The sequence below is a fragment of the Pyrenophora tritici-repentis genome, assembly GCF_003171515.1.
Source record: "Pyrenophora tritici-repentis strain M4 chromosome Unknown M4_contig_00021, whole genome shotgun sequence".
NCBI lineage: Eukaryota > Fungi > Ascomycota > Dothideomycetes > Pleosporales > Pleosporaceae > Pyrenophora > Pyrenophora tritici-repentis.
Genome location: NW_027093984.1, coordinates 1 through 19523, shown reverse-complemented (window position 1 = coordinate 19523; position 19523 = coordinate 1). Strand labels below are relative to the sequence as shown.

Here is a 19523-nt window from a genome sequence, read left to right as displayed (position 1 = left end):
CCCCAGCAAGCTTTCTTTGCGTCGTATCCTGGAGTGCTGTGGCCGTTGTAAGCAGATCAGTGCTCAGGTGCCAACAGGCGCTGTAACATTGGACTTGTTCTAGCCCATCGTTCAATTTGTTCGATAAGAGTTGGAGGTGTATTCCTTTGAAGAAAATCTGCTCTTCTCTCATCTCATCATCCCATACCCTGACATTCGACTTCCATTTAATCCGTGAAACCCGTTCAGTCGATCCGAAACTCTGGAATGAACGCCCGGGCAAATTACAAATATCTGCAGAGAGCCAGACCTCTTCCATATATGTCGCTAACATTTCCGATCCGACAGAGTCAGTATCAGGCGTGCAGATCAATAATAGAATATGAGTCATGCTCTCCATGGTAACTGGGTGAACAGTATGAGGCTGGAGGTATCCCATCGGCATATAGTCGGCAACACCGGGAACTGTCACTAACCCTTCACATTCTTCTGAGTTCTTTGATACTCGGATGTTCCTGAGGTTCCGCAGCAGTGGACCGAATTCAACTCCCATAGAATCCAACTTCCGGTAAAACTGGTCCAGGTCGACTTCTTGAGAGCATCGTTCTCTTAAATCAAAAAGCTGCTCTGCGCCGGACGTGCCAGTGCCAACAGCTCCGCTTGCGCTAACGATTGAATTTTGCACAAACATATACTCTACTATCACATAGCCAGAGCAATGCTCTATCCACCTATTTGTGTCCTTGTCGTATGATTTCATCGAAAACCTCCAAGGTTGAGAGTCAGAGCTATTGACATCCTCTTTCTGAAAGCTAAGCATTGTTTCAATTCCTTCGCTTGTGTCTGGGACGACCAATGCGGCGGTCATCGAAACGTCACGCAACCGAAATCCCGAAGCGCGACGAGCTGGATCCGCAACTTGCTTTGCTGCTTCTATAGCAGCGAGCAAGTAGCCCACGCCTGGGAAGATTATCTTTTTGTTCATCTAGGAGAAGATTAGTAAGTTAGAAAGCACTCGTGTAAATAAAGTCGCACTAGCCTTATTTTCCCTGAGCCACGGCAACTCGGATGTCCGGAGGAAATTCCGCCATCTTGGATTAGATTCATCCCAATCAATCACTCGGGATCCAAATAATTCATTTCTTGGATGAAGACGGTTTCGGACGTTGCTGATAATTCTACTTCTTTGCTGGTAGACCTTCTCGTGGTTGAAACAATATGGCGGTAGATCATTCAACATGGTTGAAGGCATGAAGCCTGAAGCAGACAACGGGAAATTGACTGCAGACAGAATTACGGGGTAGCCACGGCAATATAAAGCGCCCATTGCATCTAGGGTTGTCGTAGTGCTCTTTTGATTTCTGGTAATCAAGTGTGAATACCGAATGTCCTTGTGGTGTGAAGTAGACGACAAAGTCTCCCGGATCGCGCTACGAAGTGCAGAATGTGGACCCAGTTCGATGATATCATGTATACCACTAACAGTACCCTCTTGGCCACTGTCTGAACATGCCTCTATGATGGCATCCGTAAATCTTACTGGTTGTAGAAGATGTCGAACCCAATAGTCCCCACGTGCTGTTTCGTTGGGGTTGATGGTCGAACCGGTAAGCGATGAGACGAGCTTTATGTCTTGAGAACTTTCAAGTTTTCCTCCATATGAAAGGTCGTCTAACAATGATGCATACTCATTGGCAACTTCTTCCATGTGCACTGAGTGATACGCAACTCGGCCAGGCAACAGACGTGAAAAGACATTGTCTCTCTCTAACATGGCTTGGAGGTCCTGAATATTGCTCCGGATTCCGGTCACTGTGATGTTTTTGGGGCTATTGAAACAACCGACTTGAAGTCCTTTTCTTGTTTCAGGTTCCAATTTCCTTAAATAATTACCAACAACTTCCATCGACGCGCCAACAGCCATCATTGCGCATTTGTCCTCTTTGTCTAGTTTAGAGCACACATAACCCCGATAATATCCAATTTTCCATGCGGCTTCGCGAGAAATACCTCTTGCACAATATGCTGCAGCAACCTCACCAGCGGAGTGACCCACTGCAACAGACGGAAGGACATTCCAAGTAGTTAGCAGGTCAACAAAGGCAACTTGTAAAGCTGTACCTGCGGACTGTGACAGCAATGGATGATTGATGTCAAGATCTTCATTGCGTCCTTCAAATACATCTAGATAGGTTTGCAGTTAGAATTGGTTCTATTAAACTTAGTAATGGAGTTAAAGGTAGAGCTTGCCTTTGAGAACCCAGGGACTACCGAGTCTTTTCATATAAGAGGACGCATCTTCGATGCTCTTTCTAAAGCCGGGATAGATCATCAAACTTGAACCCATGCCTAACCACTGTGCTCCCTGGCCAGTAAAGACGAATGCGATCCGTTCCTCTTTCAGGGCAGAACGGAAGGCAGAGTGACTCTTAGCGGTAAGTCGAGAACTCAACTCTGTTAAGGAGCTGGCGACAAAGGAAGATCTCCATCTGAGCGCCGAACGTTTCTCCGAAAGAGTGAAAGCAAGATCTTTGAGGTATTGGGTCTCTGAGCGTATGTTTTCGGACCCTATAACAGACCTAATATGGGTCGCAAGCTTTTCGGAGGCTTTTCGAAGATCCTGTTCGTCAGAGGCAGAAAGGACAAATACAAGTGGTTTTCCTCCATCCTCTGTTTCTTTTGATTCAATGATACTCGGAATGGTATCTTCACTTTCGAGAATATCATCTATGCCTACTTAGTTGTGGGTTGCCCTATATTGGAGGATTAATGCTGCTTACCGTTCCTCGTTCGGGTTGATGAGTTCCTGTAATTGTCGGCGTCGTCGAGCACCACATGTGCATTAGTACCCCCAAACCCAAACGAGTTAATCGATACTCGACGGACTCCTGTGCAAGGCCAGGGAATTTGGTGCTTTGCAAATTGAATGTTTGCATCTGTCGGTATATTAGGATTAACTTTCTCCAAGTTTACAGCTGGTGGAATCGCCTGCTGTTCCAGCATGAGAACAGCTTTGACCAACCCAGCTAGCCCAGCGCCCCCCTCTAGGTGGCCTAGACCTGCCTTGATTGATCCGATATAAAGTGGTCGTTGCCTTGCTCTGGTTTCAAAGGCAGATACAATGCCCTCGATCTCCAAGGGATCCCCGACCTGAGTTCCGGTACCGTGTGCTTCAACATACGCTGTCTGATCCATGTCTAGATGTGCACTAGCATAGACACTTCGAATCAGAGCAGCCTGCGCTGTCTGACTTGGTAGTGTAATTCCTGGAGTCTTGCCATCGTGACTCGTTCCCGTTGCACGAACGATTGCGCGAATAACGTTTCCATCCTGAATTGCGGAGCTGAGTGGTTTTACAATGAGGGTGCTAACGCCTTCACCACGACCATAACCATTTGCACGATGATCAAAACTAAAGCATTGACCGTCAGGCGAGAGTACGCCAAGGTTCGTTAACTGAAGAAAAGCTGCTGGGTGTTCAATAACATTGACTCCGCTTATAATTGACTAACCATAATATCAGCATATTACCATGTGAATTGTGGTGTTACCATACCATGTCAGAATCTTTTGATCTGACACTCAGGCAGCCTTGGTGGAAAGCTACGAGACTGCTCGAGCATGCTGTATCAATCGTCTGACTTGTCCCTCGCAAGTCATAGAACCAGCTAATTCTATTGGCCAGGATTGATGGGCTCGTTCCTGTAGCTTTGTTCTTATAGCACATCTCAAGGTCTTCGTTAGCAAAGGCCAGGTGATCGTTATTTGAGCTTCCGACAAATACAGATGTTCGAGAAGTAGCCACGTCTTTGGCAGATAGGCCAGCTGTGAACCTCATTGGGCATGGTTAGCAGATATACGAATATCTCATCGCAATGAGTGGAGAGAGGATGGACGGTCCTGTACCATTTTCAAGAGCATGATAGACGTTTTCCAAGAGAAGCTTTTGCTGGGGGTCCATTGCTGTGATATCGTTCTCTGGCAACTTGAAAAAAGATGTATCGAACGAGTATATGTTGTCTTTCAAAAAATAGCCACGAGTTGTGCAAGTAGTTCCACCATGTTCTGGATCTGGATGGTAGTAACTTGCAACCTTGAATCGATTCTCAGGTACAGTGCCCACAGCAGATCTTCCTTCTGACAAGAATTTCCACAAATTTCCACAATCTGTTGCATCTCCAGCAAATCGACAAGCGACACCGATAATTGCTAGTGGTTCTGTCGAAAGAGATGGTGCCTCGTGTGGTACGGGATCATCCTTGGGAAAGCAAGTCGTGATATCTGTCATACTGGATGCAGTGGAATTTTCTTAGGCTGATCTTCTTGATTCGAAAGAATTGATGTATTGTATGGATGATTCTAAAGTACTTTCGTTTGCTATGTAGCGCTTTCATCGGAGCTGGACTTAATAGCAAAGCTGAAGAGAAGATTCCAGAACCAATGCATGTGGTTATTTGATCCAAACCTTCACCGATTAGATGAGCTAGTACCGTATAGAATGTAAGATTTGTTGACTTTACACGTCATTGTGGTAATAATATGCATTGCGGGGCATCGGTAGGTTGAACGCTGGATTGGTTGGGACTACAGTCATTAGCGATTGCGGCTTCACCCCTACACTCTCATGCACTTGCAGCTTCCGCTTTGCACACGCGGCTCAATTGTCATCTTGCATGGGCCATCAATTCTCCCAGTACACGCTTGCTCAGAAGAGGCTTAGACTCCATAGGTATCTCCGTTTGATTGGCCGGAGTATTGAGGAGAAGATTGACCCGTGGCATTGCTGACAAGAGCTAGCACTATTTGGGTAAGGTCACTATTGGATGAGAGAGGCTTAGCATGGGATCAAAAGCCGCCTGCTTACAGAAACCGGAAGCTGCAAGTGCATGAGAGTGTACACGCAGCTGCGCAACGGTTTTTGATAGCCCCACGTTCTGTATATGGCTTAGCGCTAGATGTCTGCCGCAAGATAGCTGGTTTGATTGGCCAGTTGTCGATCTAACGGTGACTGATTTTGTGGCATGTTACACGAAGAGGTGAAGCCACAATCCCTAATGACTGTACATAACTATGTACTACGAAACAGTAAAAATCATTTTATTGACTGATTTTTCTCGGTCTAACCTAATTTAAATGAGTTATTGACGTGTTATCATTGCATTAATCATTACACGTCATTGATTGCGATCCCACGTCAAAATAACTAATGTGTACAGAGATGCCTTTCAAAAGTTCTCACTGACAAGGGTGTCTATCGGGCCGACTGTCTTGGCTCCCACCATGATTTTCTTTTAAAGCTGGACTAGCAGCTATACTGTATTTGGTCAGTGTGTGCAACAGTTCAGCCAATGCAACACCCCACTAAGATGCGTGCGTGCTAAAAAGAAGAATCTTCTAACCACCTCCAAAACATTAATAATTATAATCGATAAGCTCAGCTTTATGTTGTGGGTGGACTGCCTGCTGATTCGGTGCAGCTGCTTGTCTAGAGCTAGAAATAACGTGTCTGTGCGCGTGATGCCCATAATCGCGTGCCGCACACCCCACCAATATCGCGACGACGGCAAAGTTGAGGCTGTGCAGCCACGTACAATAACTATTATCGCGAGATTTTCCGGTGTATTGATCTATAGACGTAGCTCTACAACTTTGTCTATCTATATTTTGCCGGAGTATTGACGGCCCGGCCGCGTCGGGTGGTTGTTGGTGGGGGAGCCGGTGCAGCCACCTCAGCCAGAGTACCACCGCCAGCACCACCCACGCGTCGTTTTTTTGGCTGTTGCTTTGCAGCGGGCTTTGAAGCCTTACGCTTGCCCGATTGGGGTTGTTGTATAGCCTTTGCAGCGTCGCGATCGCGTCGTTTGGCGTCAAGTTCGGCAGCCTTTACAGCCTTGGCTTCATCCCGCACCTTCTTTGCCTCCTCACGCGCCGCCCGCGCTGCCTCTTTGATCTTAAGTTGATAGATCCTGTTGTTCTCCTTTGCCTCTTTCAACTCTATCTTATCAAGTAGCTCTTTCTCCTTCTCCTTCTCCTTCACTAGCTGCCTGAAGCGGGCCTCTCGAAGCTTGCACGGCGACCATCAAACTGCCCCTGAATGGAACGCTTTTCGCTGCTGTAGATCTAGGGGAGGTTCGTGCCGATTGCGGGGCTTCTGGTGAACGTGTAGCGCCGCGCGCAGTGCGTCCTTCTCGTACTCGGCGATCTCTTTGGCAGCCTGGAGGCGGAGGAGTATTTCTGAGAGGTTGTTGGCCGCAATAGAGCTCGGATCGTAGGCCTGATTAATGAGGTTCGTGATAGTAGCTCTACTCACGTTCACTAGTGGCGGCGGTGCTGTTAGTGTTGACTTTCGGAACTTTTTAAGTACTACTTCGGGATCTATAGGAGCTATCCCAGTGGCTTTAAATGCCTTCAACGCGTGCTTCTTAATGAAAGAGGAGTCCCAGGCAGGCTTGAAAAGACGGTAGAAGTCATCCTTCCTCACAGCTAAGAGACCGTGGCTCGCCTGGAGGTAGTGCTGCAAGCTGAGTGAGTACGCGGCTGCCAGAGGTTTGAACATTACCACATCGAGTGGCTGCAGCGTATGGGTACTATGGGGGGTAGTACGAGTAACATAATATTGTGGGCGATCGCGTAGTCAATAAACTCCATAGTAACGTGACTCCCATGGCCGTCAAGGATGAGTAAGCGTGTGTGATTGCCGGCCTTCTCCTTCGTATGGCGATCAAACACCTGTTCGAGCCATGCCAGGCCTACCTGATCATTGGTCCACCCTGAGGGACTTGAGGTAACGTAGACTGGATCGTCAATTGCGATATCATCAACCCATCTGGCGTACATGTTGCCCGAAGTAGCTTCGTATATAATCGCGGGCGGTAACGTACTCCCATCAGCACATATAGCAGCGATAACAGTGATCCAATCTCTGTTGCCGTCCTGTATCACTTTCTTAAAGCCCCCAGTCTCATATTTCTGCTTACTAAACACTCTCTTACTCCTCCCGTCACTCCAATAAGGAATCCCTTCTCATCCATATTATATACATCCTGCGCCCGAATATGGTGCTGAGCCATTTTAGTAGATAGTAGATCAAAGTACGACTCGTACTTGTATACAGAATCAGCCCGGTGGCGATTGCGGTCCAAACCAGTTGACCAACGTGATATAATCGCGTCGGGATGACGGTGAAAGAAGCGCGTCACCCAGCTTTGGGAGGTAGCCCTTCCGGCTATAGCACTAGCAAAGTTCTGGATCATAGTCCTCGTCGGTGGTAAGCCAGCCTCAGTAAGCTCGTCAATGTGCTCTAGAAGCTGTAGCTCCTGGTGTGGGTGAAGGAGTTGCTGATTACGTGATTTGGCTTCATTTGAGCCCCGGATCTGTTGATGGCGTCGCGACAACGTAGAGCGATCAACACCAAAGCGGCGCGCAACCTCAGAGTATGTAAATTTATCTCCGGGATCACGCGATTCAATAGCTTCAATCGCAGCGTTGATACAACTCATGGTTGTGGAGTTATGGGTGGTTGAAGTGGTAAGGGTGGATTGGTGTTGATGTTGCGGGTGTGCGGCACGCGATTATGGGCATCACGCGCACAGACACGTTATGTGGTCAGTGCGTGCAACAGTTCAGCCAATGCAACACCCCACCAAAATGCGTGCCTGCCAAAAAATGAAGCTTTTGACCACCACCACCAAAACGCTATTATCGCGAGGTTTTCCGGTGGAGTACTGGCATGATTGTATACTTGGTATATATCTACTGATATTTGCTGGGTAACCGCACGTTGCGGCCGCGCGCGGTGGTTTTAGTGGGAGGCTTGGCGGGCGGTGATGCATCACCACTACCACTTTCAGCCTCCACACAACACGACGCCGCTTTGATATTTTTTATTCTAAATTGATGAAGCTTTTCGCTTAGCTATATTCTACTTATCGCGAGCTTTTTGTGCGATTATAGTAGCGCAGTCTTGTGCCTTTTGAGCGCGCGCGACAGCTAGTTGTGCAGCCCTCGCATCACGCTCCTGCTGCCGCACTACTTTGGCCATTCCACGAGTCTCCCGTGCTGCTTGTGCCATCTGTTTTTTATACGCAGCTGCGGCAGCTCGCTCCCCCCTCTGTTGTTGTTTTTTTTTCTTTTTTTTTCATGGTGTTGCAGTTGTTCTGCTGCCTCGCGGGCTTAGCCTCTCTTACTGATCGAGGGCTCCACACCACTGCAATACTATGATACTCTTCGTGCTGCTGCAGATCGACAAGCTTTCTATCAGATTTGCGGCGTTTTCTGGTAGTAATACTACCCCGCAGTTCCTTGTTTTCATGGTGTAAAGGCTCGTTCTGGATCTGCAATGGATGCAGCGCCTGTTTAAGCTGTTTGGCTGCATATTTCGATGTATTTGGCACAGCAGTGTCAAATAACTTTGACAGATCTCTCCAGCCATCTCCATCACCTGCCTCTCCAATTTCTATATCTATATCGGCTCGTCGTGGTGGTGTTTTGAAGCGTTTTATCATGACGTCGGGATCGCGCGGATAGATCCCAATGGCACGAAAACTACTCAACATATCATTAGCTGTGAAAGCAGATGTATATTCCGCCCACAATATGCGTAGGAAATCACTTTTCCGCATATCGAATAGTCCTTGACCGCTGTGGATTAGATGGGTGAGCTCGGTACTGTACGCAGCTACCAGATGTGAGTACACGCCAAGGTCGAGTGGCTGGAGGCTGTGAGTGGCGTGAGGCGGAAATACTGCGAGTAGTATTCGGTGGGTATGGCAGTACTCGATGAAGGAAGGCGTCAGGTGACTGCCGTGCCCGTCGACGAGAAGCGTCCGGTAGTCGCGTTTTGCTTTTTCCTTCGTGAGCCGATTGAACACCTGCTCAACTCAAGCCAGCGCGAGGTCATTGTTACACTATCCCGACGGGCTTGTACAGCAAAAAACGGGGTGTTTTCCCACCACTAGATCCTGCAGCTATCCATCGCAAAGACCCTCTACGCCCTCGTAGATTATCGTAGGATCTACTGAGCTCCCATCACCGCAGATACAGCCAATAATCATTATCCAGTCTCTACTGCCATCTTGGAGGAATTGCCGTACTTTCTTTTACTCCCAAAACTCCTTCGAAAAGATTCTTTTTGGTGGTGAAATACGGCCAAGTAAGAAGCCCTTCTCGTCCATATTGTAGACATTATGTGGCGCGACGTCATATTGATCAAGCTTGGCATAGAGGAGATCGAAATATGATTGGTATTTATTGCGATTGTTTGGCTGCGAACAGCCGCAGATGACTTTGGTGTTCTGGCCCCTATCCCTGACCCTATCCCTGTCGCTGTCTCTGCCCCTCTCGAGCTCTCCATAGACGACAGAACCGACAGAACCGACAGAACCGACCGAACCGACAGAACTGACAGAACCGACAGAACCGACAGAACCGACAGAACCGACAGGACCGACAGAACCGACAGAACCGACAGAACCGACAGGACCGACAGAACCGACAGGACCGACAGGACCGACAAAAAATTCTAATGTAGTAGTTACAGTACATAGAGAAGAGTATGAAGAAAGGCAAATACGAAAATCGCTAGGGAACAGCGTTAGCCGTAATTAGTTTGTGAATCCCCTTCTCAGATAAAATGCGCTATCTGGCGCGATGGTATTATACAGTTGTTAGCGATTGCGGCCTCACCCCTCCTTTCCCCCTGCACGTAAGCATTCTAAAGACTAGTCATTATTGGATCGGCAACTGACCAATCACATCGTCTATTTTCCTGCGAACATCTATACGGAAGTTAGGGCATTTAAACTTGTTACGTAGCTGCATGTAGGGGCGAAGCTGCAACCGCTAACAACTGTAAAACAAGTGGTTGAAAATTATTTATTATATGTGTCCGGCTTTTGATTCCTTGCTGTTTTGTTCTCTTTACTTAGCGTGCATCGGACACGTGGACTATTTGGCTTGATCTTTGTGGTTGATTGTGTGTTCTCTCCTTTTCTTTGTATGGCGGATGTGCTTGTGCTTAGAGCCGAGTACCAAAAGGACTAAGAACAAGAGATCCGAAGTATTACAGGGATTGGGAGTCGGGAGCCTCATATTATCCGAAGGCTATCTCAAGGAGGGCGTCTCCTAACCGTAGTATTATCTTGGTCCATAAAAAATCCATTGCTACTACTTTATTGCGGACGCATACTTTATATTTAGGATATGATCATCTCTGTTTTGCTATTGAGTAAGACATATAGAGCATTAAAAACATAAGCTTATACTATTGTCGGGACATGCGCGTACAGCCAGCCCGGCGAGTTTTTCCGGGCCGGAAGCTTGGACCACTGGTTAGACCAAGCTTCCCGCTTAGCTCGCAACCGTACATATGGAGATCTCTCCATCCAGCTCTTGCTCACTACTAATCAAATACTATACGCTTTGTTCGTTGCAACGACTGCTAGTATTCAACACCTTTGCCGTGTCAACAACTATCTATTATACCTACGGCTTTCATTCCTTGCAGGAGTTTTCGACCAACCAGCCCGTAAACTGGTACACGAAGTGCCATTATGGCACCCGCGTCTTCCAAAGAAAATCAGGAAGGTTCTGGCAAGGGACTGGATTACAGTTCGCTTCATGTTTCCACGCCTAATGAACCGGTCGCCATTATTGGTATGGCCATGCGCCTACCTGGCAATGTTAAAGGCGAATCCGACTTTTGGAACCTGCTTTCAGAAAAGAAAAGCGGACTCTGCGATATTCCTAGGAACCGATTCAATTTAGACGGGTTCTATGACTCGTCAGGTACGCGTGGAACAATTCCTTTCACCCAAGGCTACTTTCTCGACGGCGTTAATATCCAAAATTTCGATACGACAGTCTTTCCAACATCTAAGACAGAGTTAGATCGGCTCGATCCAGCCCAGAGGCAGCTCCTTCAAGTGGCTTACGAGTGTTTTGAAAGCGCCGGCATGTCTTCCTGGCGTGGTAGCAATACTGGGTGCTATATCGGCGAATTCGGCGAAGACTGGGCCGACGTCAACGCAAAAGAAACGCAGCACATAGGCGGTTATCGTGCCACTGGGTTCGAAGATTTTGCTCTAAGCAACAGAATTTCTTATGAGTTTGATTTACGCGGTCCTAGCATGACTGTAAAGACTGCTTGTTCTTCATCGCTTGTCTGTCTTGATCTAGCATGCGAAGCAATTCGCAATGGCAAGTGTGACGCTGCACTCGTAGGTGGCATTAATCTGATTTTTTCACCAACTATGTGGATTACGTTGAACGACATGGAATTGTTATCTCCGAGGGGTCAGTCCAGGCCATTTGATGCCACGGCCGACGGTTACGCTCGTGGCGAAGCTGTCAACATGGTTCTAGTCAGGAAGTTAAGTTCTGCTTTACGAGACAAGGATTCAATTCGTGCTTTGATTCGTGGAACTGGAGTCAACAGCGACGGTCGCACGTTGGGAATGGTTGTTCCAAATCCTCTTGCACAAGCAAATCTCATACGTCGCACCTACTCAGCCGCCGGAATACCAAACCTGAGTGAAACGGCAATAATCGAGTGTCATGCTACAGGTACACAAGTAGGAGATTCACTTGAAGCTAAGGCTATAGCGGACTGCTTTGGTGATAAAGGTATCATTATTACATCAGTAAGTTGGTACATGTTTCTGAAGTGGAAGCTGTTGTTAATAATTTGTAGGTTAAAGCAAATGTTGGACACGCAGAGGGTGCAGCGGGATTGACTAGTGTGATAAAGAGTGTTTTAGCTTTAGAGCACCGCATGGTTTTACCAAATATCAGTTTCGAGACACCGAATCCAAAGAGTAGGTCAAGCATACGCCATAAACTCAGGATTTTTTTTAACTTTCCAAACAGTTCCTTTCAAGGAGTGCAAGCTCCATGTCCCGATCGAAACGGAACCTTGGCCTAAGGGCCGCGCTGAAAGAATCAGTGTAAATTCATTTGGCATTGGAGGTGTTAATGCACATGTACGTCTGCTTTCAATTTATATCGTTGCGGTAGTAAACAGAGATCATGTAAAAGCAACATCACTAAACAGTAAATAGGTCATTATTGAATCGTATCGGCAATTCAACCTCGACTTGCAGATCGACGCTAAACGTGAGTCGCCTATGAATTCTTAAATCACCGCAAGTCTCCGCCGCTGGCTTTCTAACTAATTTCTGTCCAGTTCGGAGATCTTCAACTAATGAAACTTGGTTCACACATCCGAGTGAGCAGACATATGTGGCACTCCCAGACGCAGGCAACCTTAACGATAAGACATCTCCGGTCGGTAACCAGCATGAATTCATCAACAACAGCTACTTCAATAATGATGATTCTGAGAAAATTCGGTGCCAGCAGACCTCTGGGTCTAATTTGCTACTATTCTCTGCTTATAATGCAGAATCACTCCAAGAGCAAGTCCATAGCCACATACAATTCGCCCAGGACCAGAGACAATTAGAACTCCATGACCTCGCATACACTTTGGCTAACAAGCGAGAACATCGTCCTCATCGCTTTTCGTTGTTACAAGTGGACACATGTGCACGCCACAACTTTCAGATTCGCTCACTACCAGTGTTCCATCGGTTTTGGATGGCTGGAATGAGATCAAAGCTATTTTAGTATTCACCGGACAGGGTGCGCAATGGCCTACAATGGGGGCACACCTTTGGGATACAAACATCATTTTTAGGGAGACAATCCAGAAACTGGACCGATTTTTGCAGACTATGGAGACACCGCCACTATGGAAGATCGAGCACGAGTTGCATAAAGGCGAGAATGATAGCCGAGTGTACAGTGCTGAGCTTGGCCATCCTCTTTGTGTGGCTATACAGATAGCTCTCGTGACGTTATTCGTTCTTGGGGAGTTATTCCCCATGGTGTGATTGGACATTCATCGGGTGAGGCAGCTGCCGCTATGCCAGTGGAGCTATCACAGCGGAGGCTGCAATAGCAGTCGCAGCATCCCGATTTAGTAATGTCCCAGTAAAAGAAGAGGGCTCCATGGCAGCAGTCGGACTTGGTAGAGATGATGTGTTGCCTTTTCTGTTACCTGGGGTGGACATTGCTTGCGAGAACAGTCAACTGAGCACAACTTTATCCGGAGATACAGAAGCTGTCAAGGAGGTCCTCAGAAATATCCAGGCCGAACGACCTGGAGTATTGGCTCGCCTCTTACGGGTGGAGAGAGCGTATCATTCTCACCATATGCTCCGGCACGGGGAAACTTATGAGAAACAAATCACGCCTTACGTCCAAAGCTGTAGCCCTACGATACCCTTTTATTCTTCGGTCACTGGAAAGCTTCTGACTGGAGACAGTTGTCTTGATGCGCAATACTGGCGTGCTAATATGGAGCGTCCTGTTCTATTCAACTCTGCTCTACGTTCTTCATTCGAAGAGATCTTACCAAGCGATACTGACAAGGCTGTTTTGATTGAGATTGGCCCTCATCCCGCGCTTGCTGGACCGATTGGCCAGATCCTCAGGGATACTGGCCGTAATAACCATATCTTGCACATCGGCTCTCTTCGCAGAGGCAACCCTTGTGATGAGAGCCTGATGTATCTCGCTGGCAAGCTCTATCAACAAGGCCTCCCTCTGAATTACGAGGTTCTCTGTCCACCGGGGAAATTTGTCAAAAATCTTCCTCGTTACCCCTGGAAGCAAGATATAACCCACTGGCTCGAGCCACGGATTTCTCGAGAATGGAGATTTCGCGAACATCCCCCACGCTTCTTGGAAGCAGAGTCTTCGAGTCAGCAGCCAATGAGCCTGTATGGAGAAAGGTATTCACTCTTAATGAAGTCCCTTGGCTAGCTGGACACGAAGTGAATGGCGATATCATTTTCCCTGCCGCTGGTTATATTGCCATGGTCGGCGAAGCTATTCAGCAATTGTCTGAAACTGAAGATGGAAGTTCTGATGGCACGTTCAGCATGAGGAATGTACGTATCGCCTCAGCGCTAGTTCTAAAGATGGATAAGATCACAGAAATCATAACAAGCTTCAAGAGAATCATGGTTGATTCGTCTGAAACCACTCCTTGGTTTCAATTCACTATCAGTTCTTTCGACGGAACGAGATGGGCCAGGAATTGTTTTGGCGAAGCAAGAGCGTCTCAAGACAGCTCTTTCGCATTTCCTCGACATATGGTAGCCCAGACTGGCTCATTTCCACGCAAGGTAGACGAAAAGACGTGGTATACCGGACTAAGGCATGTTGGGTTTAACTACACGGGTGACTTTGAGGGCATGCAGAATATCTCGGCCGCAACCACCATGAATGAAGCCAAAGCCACTGTTGAGATTGTACATACACATGGAAAACCAAAGTGCTCTAGGTATGTGCTTCATCCAGCCGTCATCGACCAATTCCTCCAACTTATTGCTGTGGCATCCTCTCGTGGGCTGTGTCGAGACTTGAAAAGTATATCGGTCCCAACCTTCATAGAAGAGTTACTCCTGCATCCTTGTCCGGCTGATCATACTCTGGAAATAATGGCCAACGTCACTAAGAAATCGGAGCGGGGCTCGATAGCCGGAAATGTTGTAGTGAAGAGTGCGGGATACCTCGGAGAGCCAGTCACTACAAGAATCGGCCTAAAAGGCTCGAAATGAGCGCAATGACAAGAAGCAACGATGATGCACGAGTAAATACAATCCCGTTAATTTCGCAATTCGAGTGGATGCCACATAGCGATTTCGTGGACCTGAGAAAACACTTCCATCGAAAAGCACCGCGTATCAATGAGTGGCCATTGCTCGAGGAACTTGTTCTTCTTTGCATGTTCAACCATTGCGAAGGAATCCAGACGAATGACGATACTGCCGAACATCTTGCCAAGCTCATGAAATGGATGCAAGCGCAGGTCCAACGCTATATACAGGGGCGAACAAGTTCGTAAATCAAGACATCTTGCTAGAAAAGAGGAGTGTAGAGGAAAGAGTTAAACGCGTAGATGAGATTATGCGTGCACTCTCCTCATCACCTTATGCTGCTTTCTCCAAGGCAGCATTTCAACTCTTTTCCGTCGCGCCTGCGATTTTCAGAAATGAAATGCACCCTCTTCATGTTATGATGGAGAACAATGTTCTCACTGACTTCTATGATGCACTCTCAGTTGACTCGGCTGACATGATCAGTATTCTGGCCAACACTAACCCAAACATGCGAATTCTCGAAGTGGGTGCTGGCACAGGAGGGACAACAGCCAATATTCTGCGGGCTTTGACGTCATCCTATGGCGAGCGTCTGTATAGTGTCTACACTTACACAGATGTATCATCCGGGTTCATGGCAGCTGCTAAAGAGAGGTTCTCAAGCCATGCTGCAATAGAATACGCCGTACTGGATGTCACCAAAGATCCAGCTGAGCAAGGCTTTCAGTTGGGTAGCTTCGATTTGATCATTGCCGCAAATGTTAGTTTCATTTCCTCTATTCCACCCATCACTCCTCTAGGTCGTGTATACTAATCGGCAACCATTTATACTTAGGTTTTACATGCTACTCCAAGCCTGAGAAAACTCTGTGTAACATGCGTAGTTTGTTAAGCCCAAGAGGGCGACTCTTCTTAGAAGAGCTCAACCCAGGTATGTGAAACGCTTTGTGCACTCACTAGTTCTTTCCTAGCAATTTATAGTGGGATTGTGCGGAAAGATGGAAATTTACTAACTAGTTCCAGAAATGATGTGTGTCAACTATGTCATGGTGAGTGCACAATTCTGTTTCGATTTCCCATCAAGGTATTAACAGATTTCTTTAGGGCTTCCTTTCCGGATGGTGGCTTGGAGCACTAGATGATCGCGTGGATCAGCCATTCATTTCACCAGAGAGATGGACGAAAGAACTTCTCGATGCCGGCTTCCCAAAACCCGAAGCAATCATCCTCGATGACGACGCGCCTTATCAACTCAACGCTGGGATCGTAGTAGCCCGTGAGAGCTCAGAACACACACTGTCACGGGTCAGTCTACTGTGCTATGATTCTGACGGTCGGTACGTTTCTGAGGTACGCCACTGTTTGGAAGCCTCAAACGTAACTGTTGATGTCTGTCATTTTGGACAACCATTACCACCACAAAACGATGTTATTTCGTTGCTGGAGCTTCAAAAACCCCTTCTACACGGAATCCGTGAGGAGACATTCGAAATTATCAAGAATTGTTTTTGCTCGCACAAAGCGCTTATTCTATGGATAATGCCCGCTGTACAAGTCGGTAAAGTAAAAGATCCACAGTCTGCTTTGACGCTCGGTCTTGCCAGAACTGCACGAAACGAATTAAGCCTCCCTTTTCTAACTGTTGAAGTCGATGAGACTCCACAGGAGTAGGGGCTGCTGCGACTAAGATAACCAAGATTTTTCGTAAAACCAGATTCGAACATTTCAATCCGTCCGGATCTATAGATCCGGACTATGAGTACGCCATTGTTCATGAAGAGATACTCCACGCCTACATTGGCAAACATTATCAGAGGTGGTTGAAGGGATTCGGATAGAAGATATGCGCGCGATAGAGGAGAAAAACCTCAGTGGCGTATCGCTATGAGGACGCCAGGCCTTTTACACACCTTGACATGGATCCCGTGTGAACAAAGCGCTTTCCCTATCGAGAATGAAGTTCTTGTTGAGTCTAAGTTTTGGCCTTAATTTTCGAGTGAGTGTTTTCGATTCCTGACTTCTGGCTGGCGGCACCCACATTACTTTTACAAGCAAACGGAACCCATATTATTAGAAAACATCAAGTTTAGGAATTAACACTCAACTAGGATATTCTCATCGCTTTAGGCATCATGGAGAATGACCTCAGCGAGATGGGGTTTGAAGGAAGCGGTATTGTCCGGGCAGTAGGACCTGGAGTATCTCGCTTCTCGGTTGGGGACCGCGTTTCATATCTAGGAATGGGGTGCTTTAAAACGACGCAGATAATGAACGAAGCTCTGTGCGTCAGATTGGACGATTCAATGACTTTAAAGAGGGCGCAGCTTTGCCACTTGTTTACGCAACAGCTTACTATGCGCTTGTTGAAAAAGCTAACTTGCAACATGGGCAGGTGAGTACAACAACTGGCTTCCATTATATCTTTATATCGCTACTTGTACTGAAACTTGTTTGCCATAGTCCGTACTTATCCACTCCGCCTGCGGTGGATTTGGTCTATCAGCAATACAGATAGCGCAGGCGCTTGGTGCTGAGGTGAGTCACAAGCATAGACCAAGCCCATTGTCCAATATGTTGACAGGTTTGCAGATATACTGCACTGTAGGAAGTCACGAAAAACGCAATTTCTTGACAGAGAACTATGGCATTGAACCGTCGCGCATCTTCAGCTCAAGGGATACATCATTCCTACCTGACGTGTTGAATGTTACTTATGGAAGAGGTGTAGACGTTGTTCTTAACTCACTTTCAGGGGAACTACTACAGGCATCATGGCAGTGTGTTGCCGAGTTTGGGACAATGGTGGGAAATTGGGAAGCGTGACTTTCGACGGCGCGCCACACTGGCGATGGCACCTTTCGAAGCGAATCGGACCTTCCTAGGAATCGAACTAGGACCTATTATCAAAGGATATCCTCGGAAAGCGTCAGCTCTCTTCGAGCGCTGTATTGAGTGGATACGCGCAGGGCGCATACCTGGACCGACTATATCGAGATCCTTTAAAGCGGTTCAGATTGAAGAAGCTCTGAGGGTGATGCAGGTAGGGAGTCACATTGGAAAGATTGTGATTGAGATGCCCGATGATTCCAGAGAGTTTGAAGGACAGCACAGTCGACAGAAGGCATCCTTGTCAACGATCCACTTCCGGTCAGATCGTACATACCTTTTGGTAGGTGGGCTTGGAGGCTTAGGGCGAGCATTAGCAGTTTGGATGGCAGAGAATGGAGCACGCTCTCTTGTGTTCCTATCAAGGTCTGCGAGAGAAGGACCTGAAGTTGATGGGGTGGTGCAAGACTTACGCTCACAAGGTTGTCGAGTATTATTGGTTGATGGTAGCGTCAGCAATATGGCACGTGCAAAGAGCTGTGAAAAATGAGAGTGCGGTGAGTCCTCTTGCAGGCGTCATTAACCTATCCATGGTCCTGAAAGATGTCGGTCTTCCTGATATGACATTTGGAGATTGGATCGCACCAATTGAGCCGAAGGTCCAAGGTACGTGGAACTTGCATCAGGCCACCGTACACAACAAGGAACTGGATTTTTTTATTCTCCTTTCCTCCTGTAGCGGTGTTATCGGGCAATGGGGTCAGGCCAATTACGCAGCGGCAAACACGTTCCTTGACGCTTTCGTACATTTCCGCCGGCAGCAGGGACTCGTTGCGTCCGTCATCGATCTTGGTGTTATGGGACGTTGGCTTCGTTTCGCAAAACCAGGGCATTCGCGAGAATCTGGACCGTATTGGCATGTACATCCTTAGGGAGCAGGACCTACTCAATGCTTTAATTCTGGCTCTGAAAAGATCCTCACTCGCTCCATCTGCCACTGCTGGACAGATTTGCGGCCAAAATAGCGATATGACGTACCGGAATCCAAGTCAGGTCCTCTTGGGCTTGAATAGCACAAGTCCAATCTTCACCACTCAACCGCGTGCCTTGGAGACGAGATGCACGTATGAGCATATACCATAACACCGCGATCTCAGACAATAGTGGTGGATATCAATACGGTCGAGCCAAGGCACAATCTTCTCAAAGTGACGATTTGCGCGCGAAGCTGGCATCGATGGCGAACAATGAGGACAAAATAGCCGCTATAGCTCGTTCGTTAGCAGCAGCATTGGCAGCTTTCCTCATCAAGGATGATGACAGTATCGCACTGAACAGACCATTGGAGCAGCTTGGTTTGGACTCACTAATCGCTTTGGAAATTCGTAACTGGATTCGCCAGAAACTCAAAGTAGAAATAAGCACTACTTCGATCATGCAAAGCTCATCGCTTTGTCGCCTAGCAGAAGATATTATCGGGCTACTAACTGGAGCTAGCTGTAGTACCGATGCAGCTTGTTTAGCTAGTGTGCGCGTGCGCGGTGTGCACGGATTCGCGGCGCGCACACCGAACAACATGTTAACAATTTTGGAATAATACTCTACATCGACGTAAAAAGATGTCGCAGCCTATGCAAGACTGCAGAAGCAAATTTAGCTGAGCCAAAGCAACAAGCCACTGTAACAGCAACAAGGATGCACTGCCTCAACAAGAAAAAGCAATAGCTATACACCAGAGATAAATGAAGATAGTAGATAGCAGTCACAATACACATCAGATTCAACGCACCTTCGCGTGCAACATAGAGCTATCGCTGCTGGCTCTGAGCCAAACGTTCTCCTCTTAAGATCTTCCCACAGCACGTTCAGGATGCTCCGAAGCCTGGTAGACCTGCTAAGCAGGCAGAGGAGGTGAAGGAGCAGATGTTTCAACAAGTACGACGCGATAGATATGGACGAGAGAAGAGCTGTGCTCTAATGCCCACTTAAGACGAGCACTCCTCATCTCCTGTGTCAACCCAGGCTTCCTCGTTGGCTTGGTATTTCTGTATC

The 19523-nt window shown here is 47.4% G+C and overlaps 5 protein-coding genes across 5 annotated transcripts; 3 read left to right on the top strand and 2 right to left on the bottom strand.

The window, feature by feature from the left end:
* Positions 1–2212: 2212 nt before the first annotated feature.
* Positions 2213–4267, bottom strand: PtrM4_152060 (Polyketide synthase module protein; the record flags this gene model as incomplete). The annotated part of the gene is made up of 4 exons (XM_066110149.1): positions 2213–2706; positions 2760–3486; positions 3536–3804; positions 3886–4267. 4 exons carry the CDS (start codon positions 4265–4267, stop codon positions 2213–2215), a joined length of 1872 nt encoding a protein of 623 aa, XP_065958822.1.
* Positions 4268–5632: 1365 nt separating this feature from the next.
* Positions 5633–7478, bottom strand: PtrM4_152050 (Trichoplein multi-domain protein; the record flags this gene model as incomplete). The annotated part of the gene is made up of 4 exons (XM_066110148.1): positions 5633–6019; positions 6065–6493; positions 6583–6912; positions 6972–7478. 4 exons carry the CDS (start codon positions 7476–7478, stop codon positions 5633–5635), a joined length of 1653 nt encoding a protein of 550 aa, XP_065958821.1.
* A 3051-nt stretch (positions 7479–10529) lies between these two features.
* PtrM4_152040 (uncharacterized protein) lies at positions 10530–12603 on the top strand (the record flags this gene model as incomplete). Its single annotated transcript, XM_066110147.1, has 5 exons — positions 10530–11618; positions 11669–11792; positions 11845–11957; positions 12036–12090; positions 12161–12603. The coding sequence occupies 5 exons, from the start codon at positions 10530–10532 to the stop codon at positions 12601–12603; spliced, it is 1824 nt and encodes a 607-aa protein (XP_065958820.1).
* A 1088-nt stretch (positions 12604–13691) lies between these two features.
* PtrM4_152030 (uncharacterized protein) lies at positions 13692–14603 on the top strand (the record flags this gene model as incomplete). Its single annotated transcript, XM_066110146.1, has 1 exon — positions 13692–14603. One exon carries the CDS (start codon positions 13692–13694, stop codon positions 14601–14603), a length of 912 nt encoding a protein of 303 aa, XP_065958819.1.
* Positions 14604–14838: 235 nt separating this feature from the next.
* On the top strand, positions 14839–17848 carry PtrM4_152020 (uncharacterized protein; the record flags this gene model as incomplete). Its single annotated transcript, XM_066110145.1, has 10 exons — positions 14839–15405; positions 15501–15576; positions 15669–15694; positions 15750–15950; positions 16754–16843; positions 16936–17037; positions 17106–17180; positions 17235–17351; positions 17398–17814; positions 17843–17848. 10 exons carry the CDS (start codon positions 14839–14841, stop codon positions 17846–17848), a joined length of 1677 nt encoding a protein of 558 aa, XP_065958818.1.
* Positions 17849–19523: the final 1675 nt, after the last annotated feature.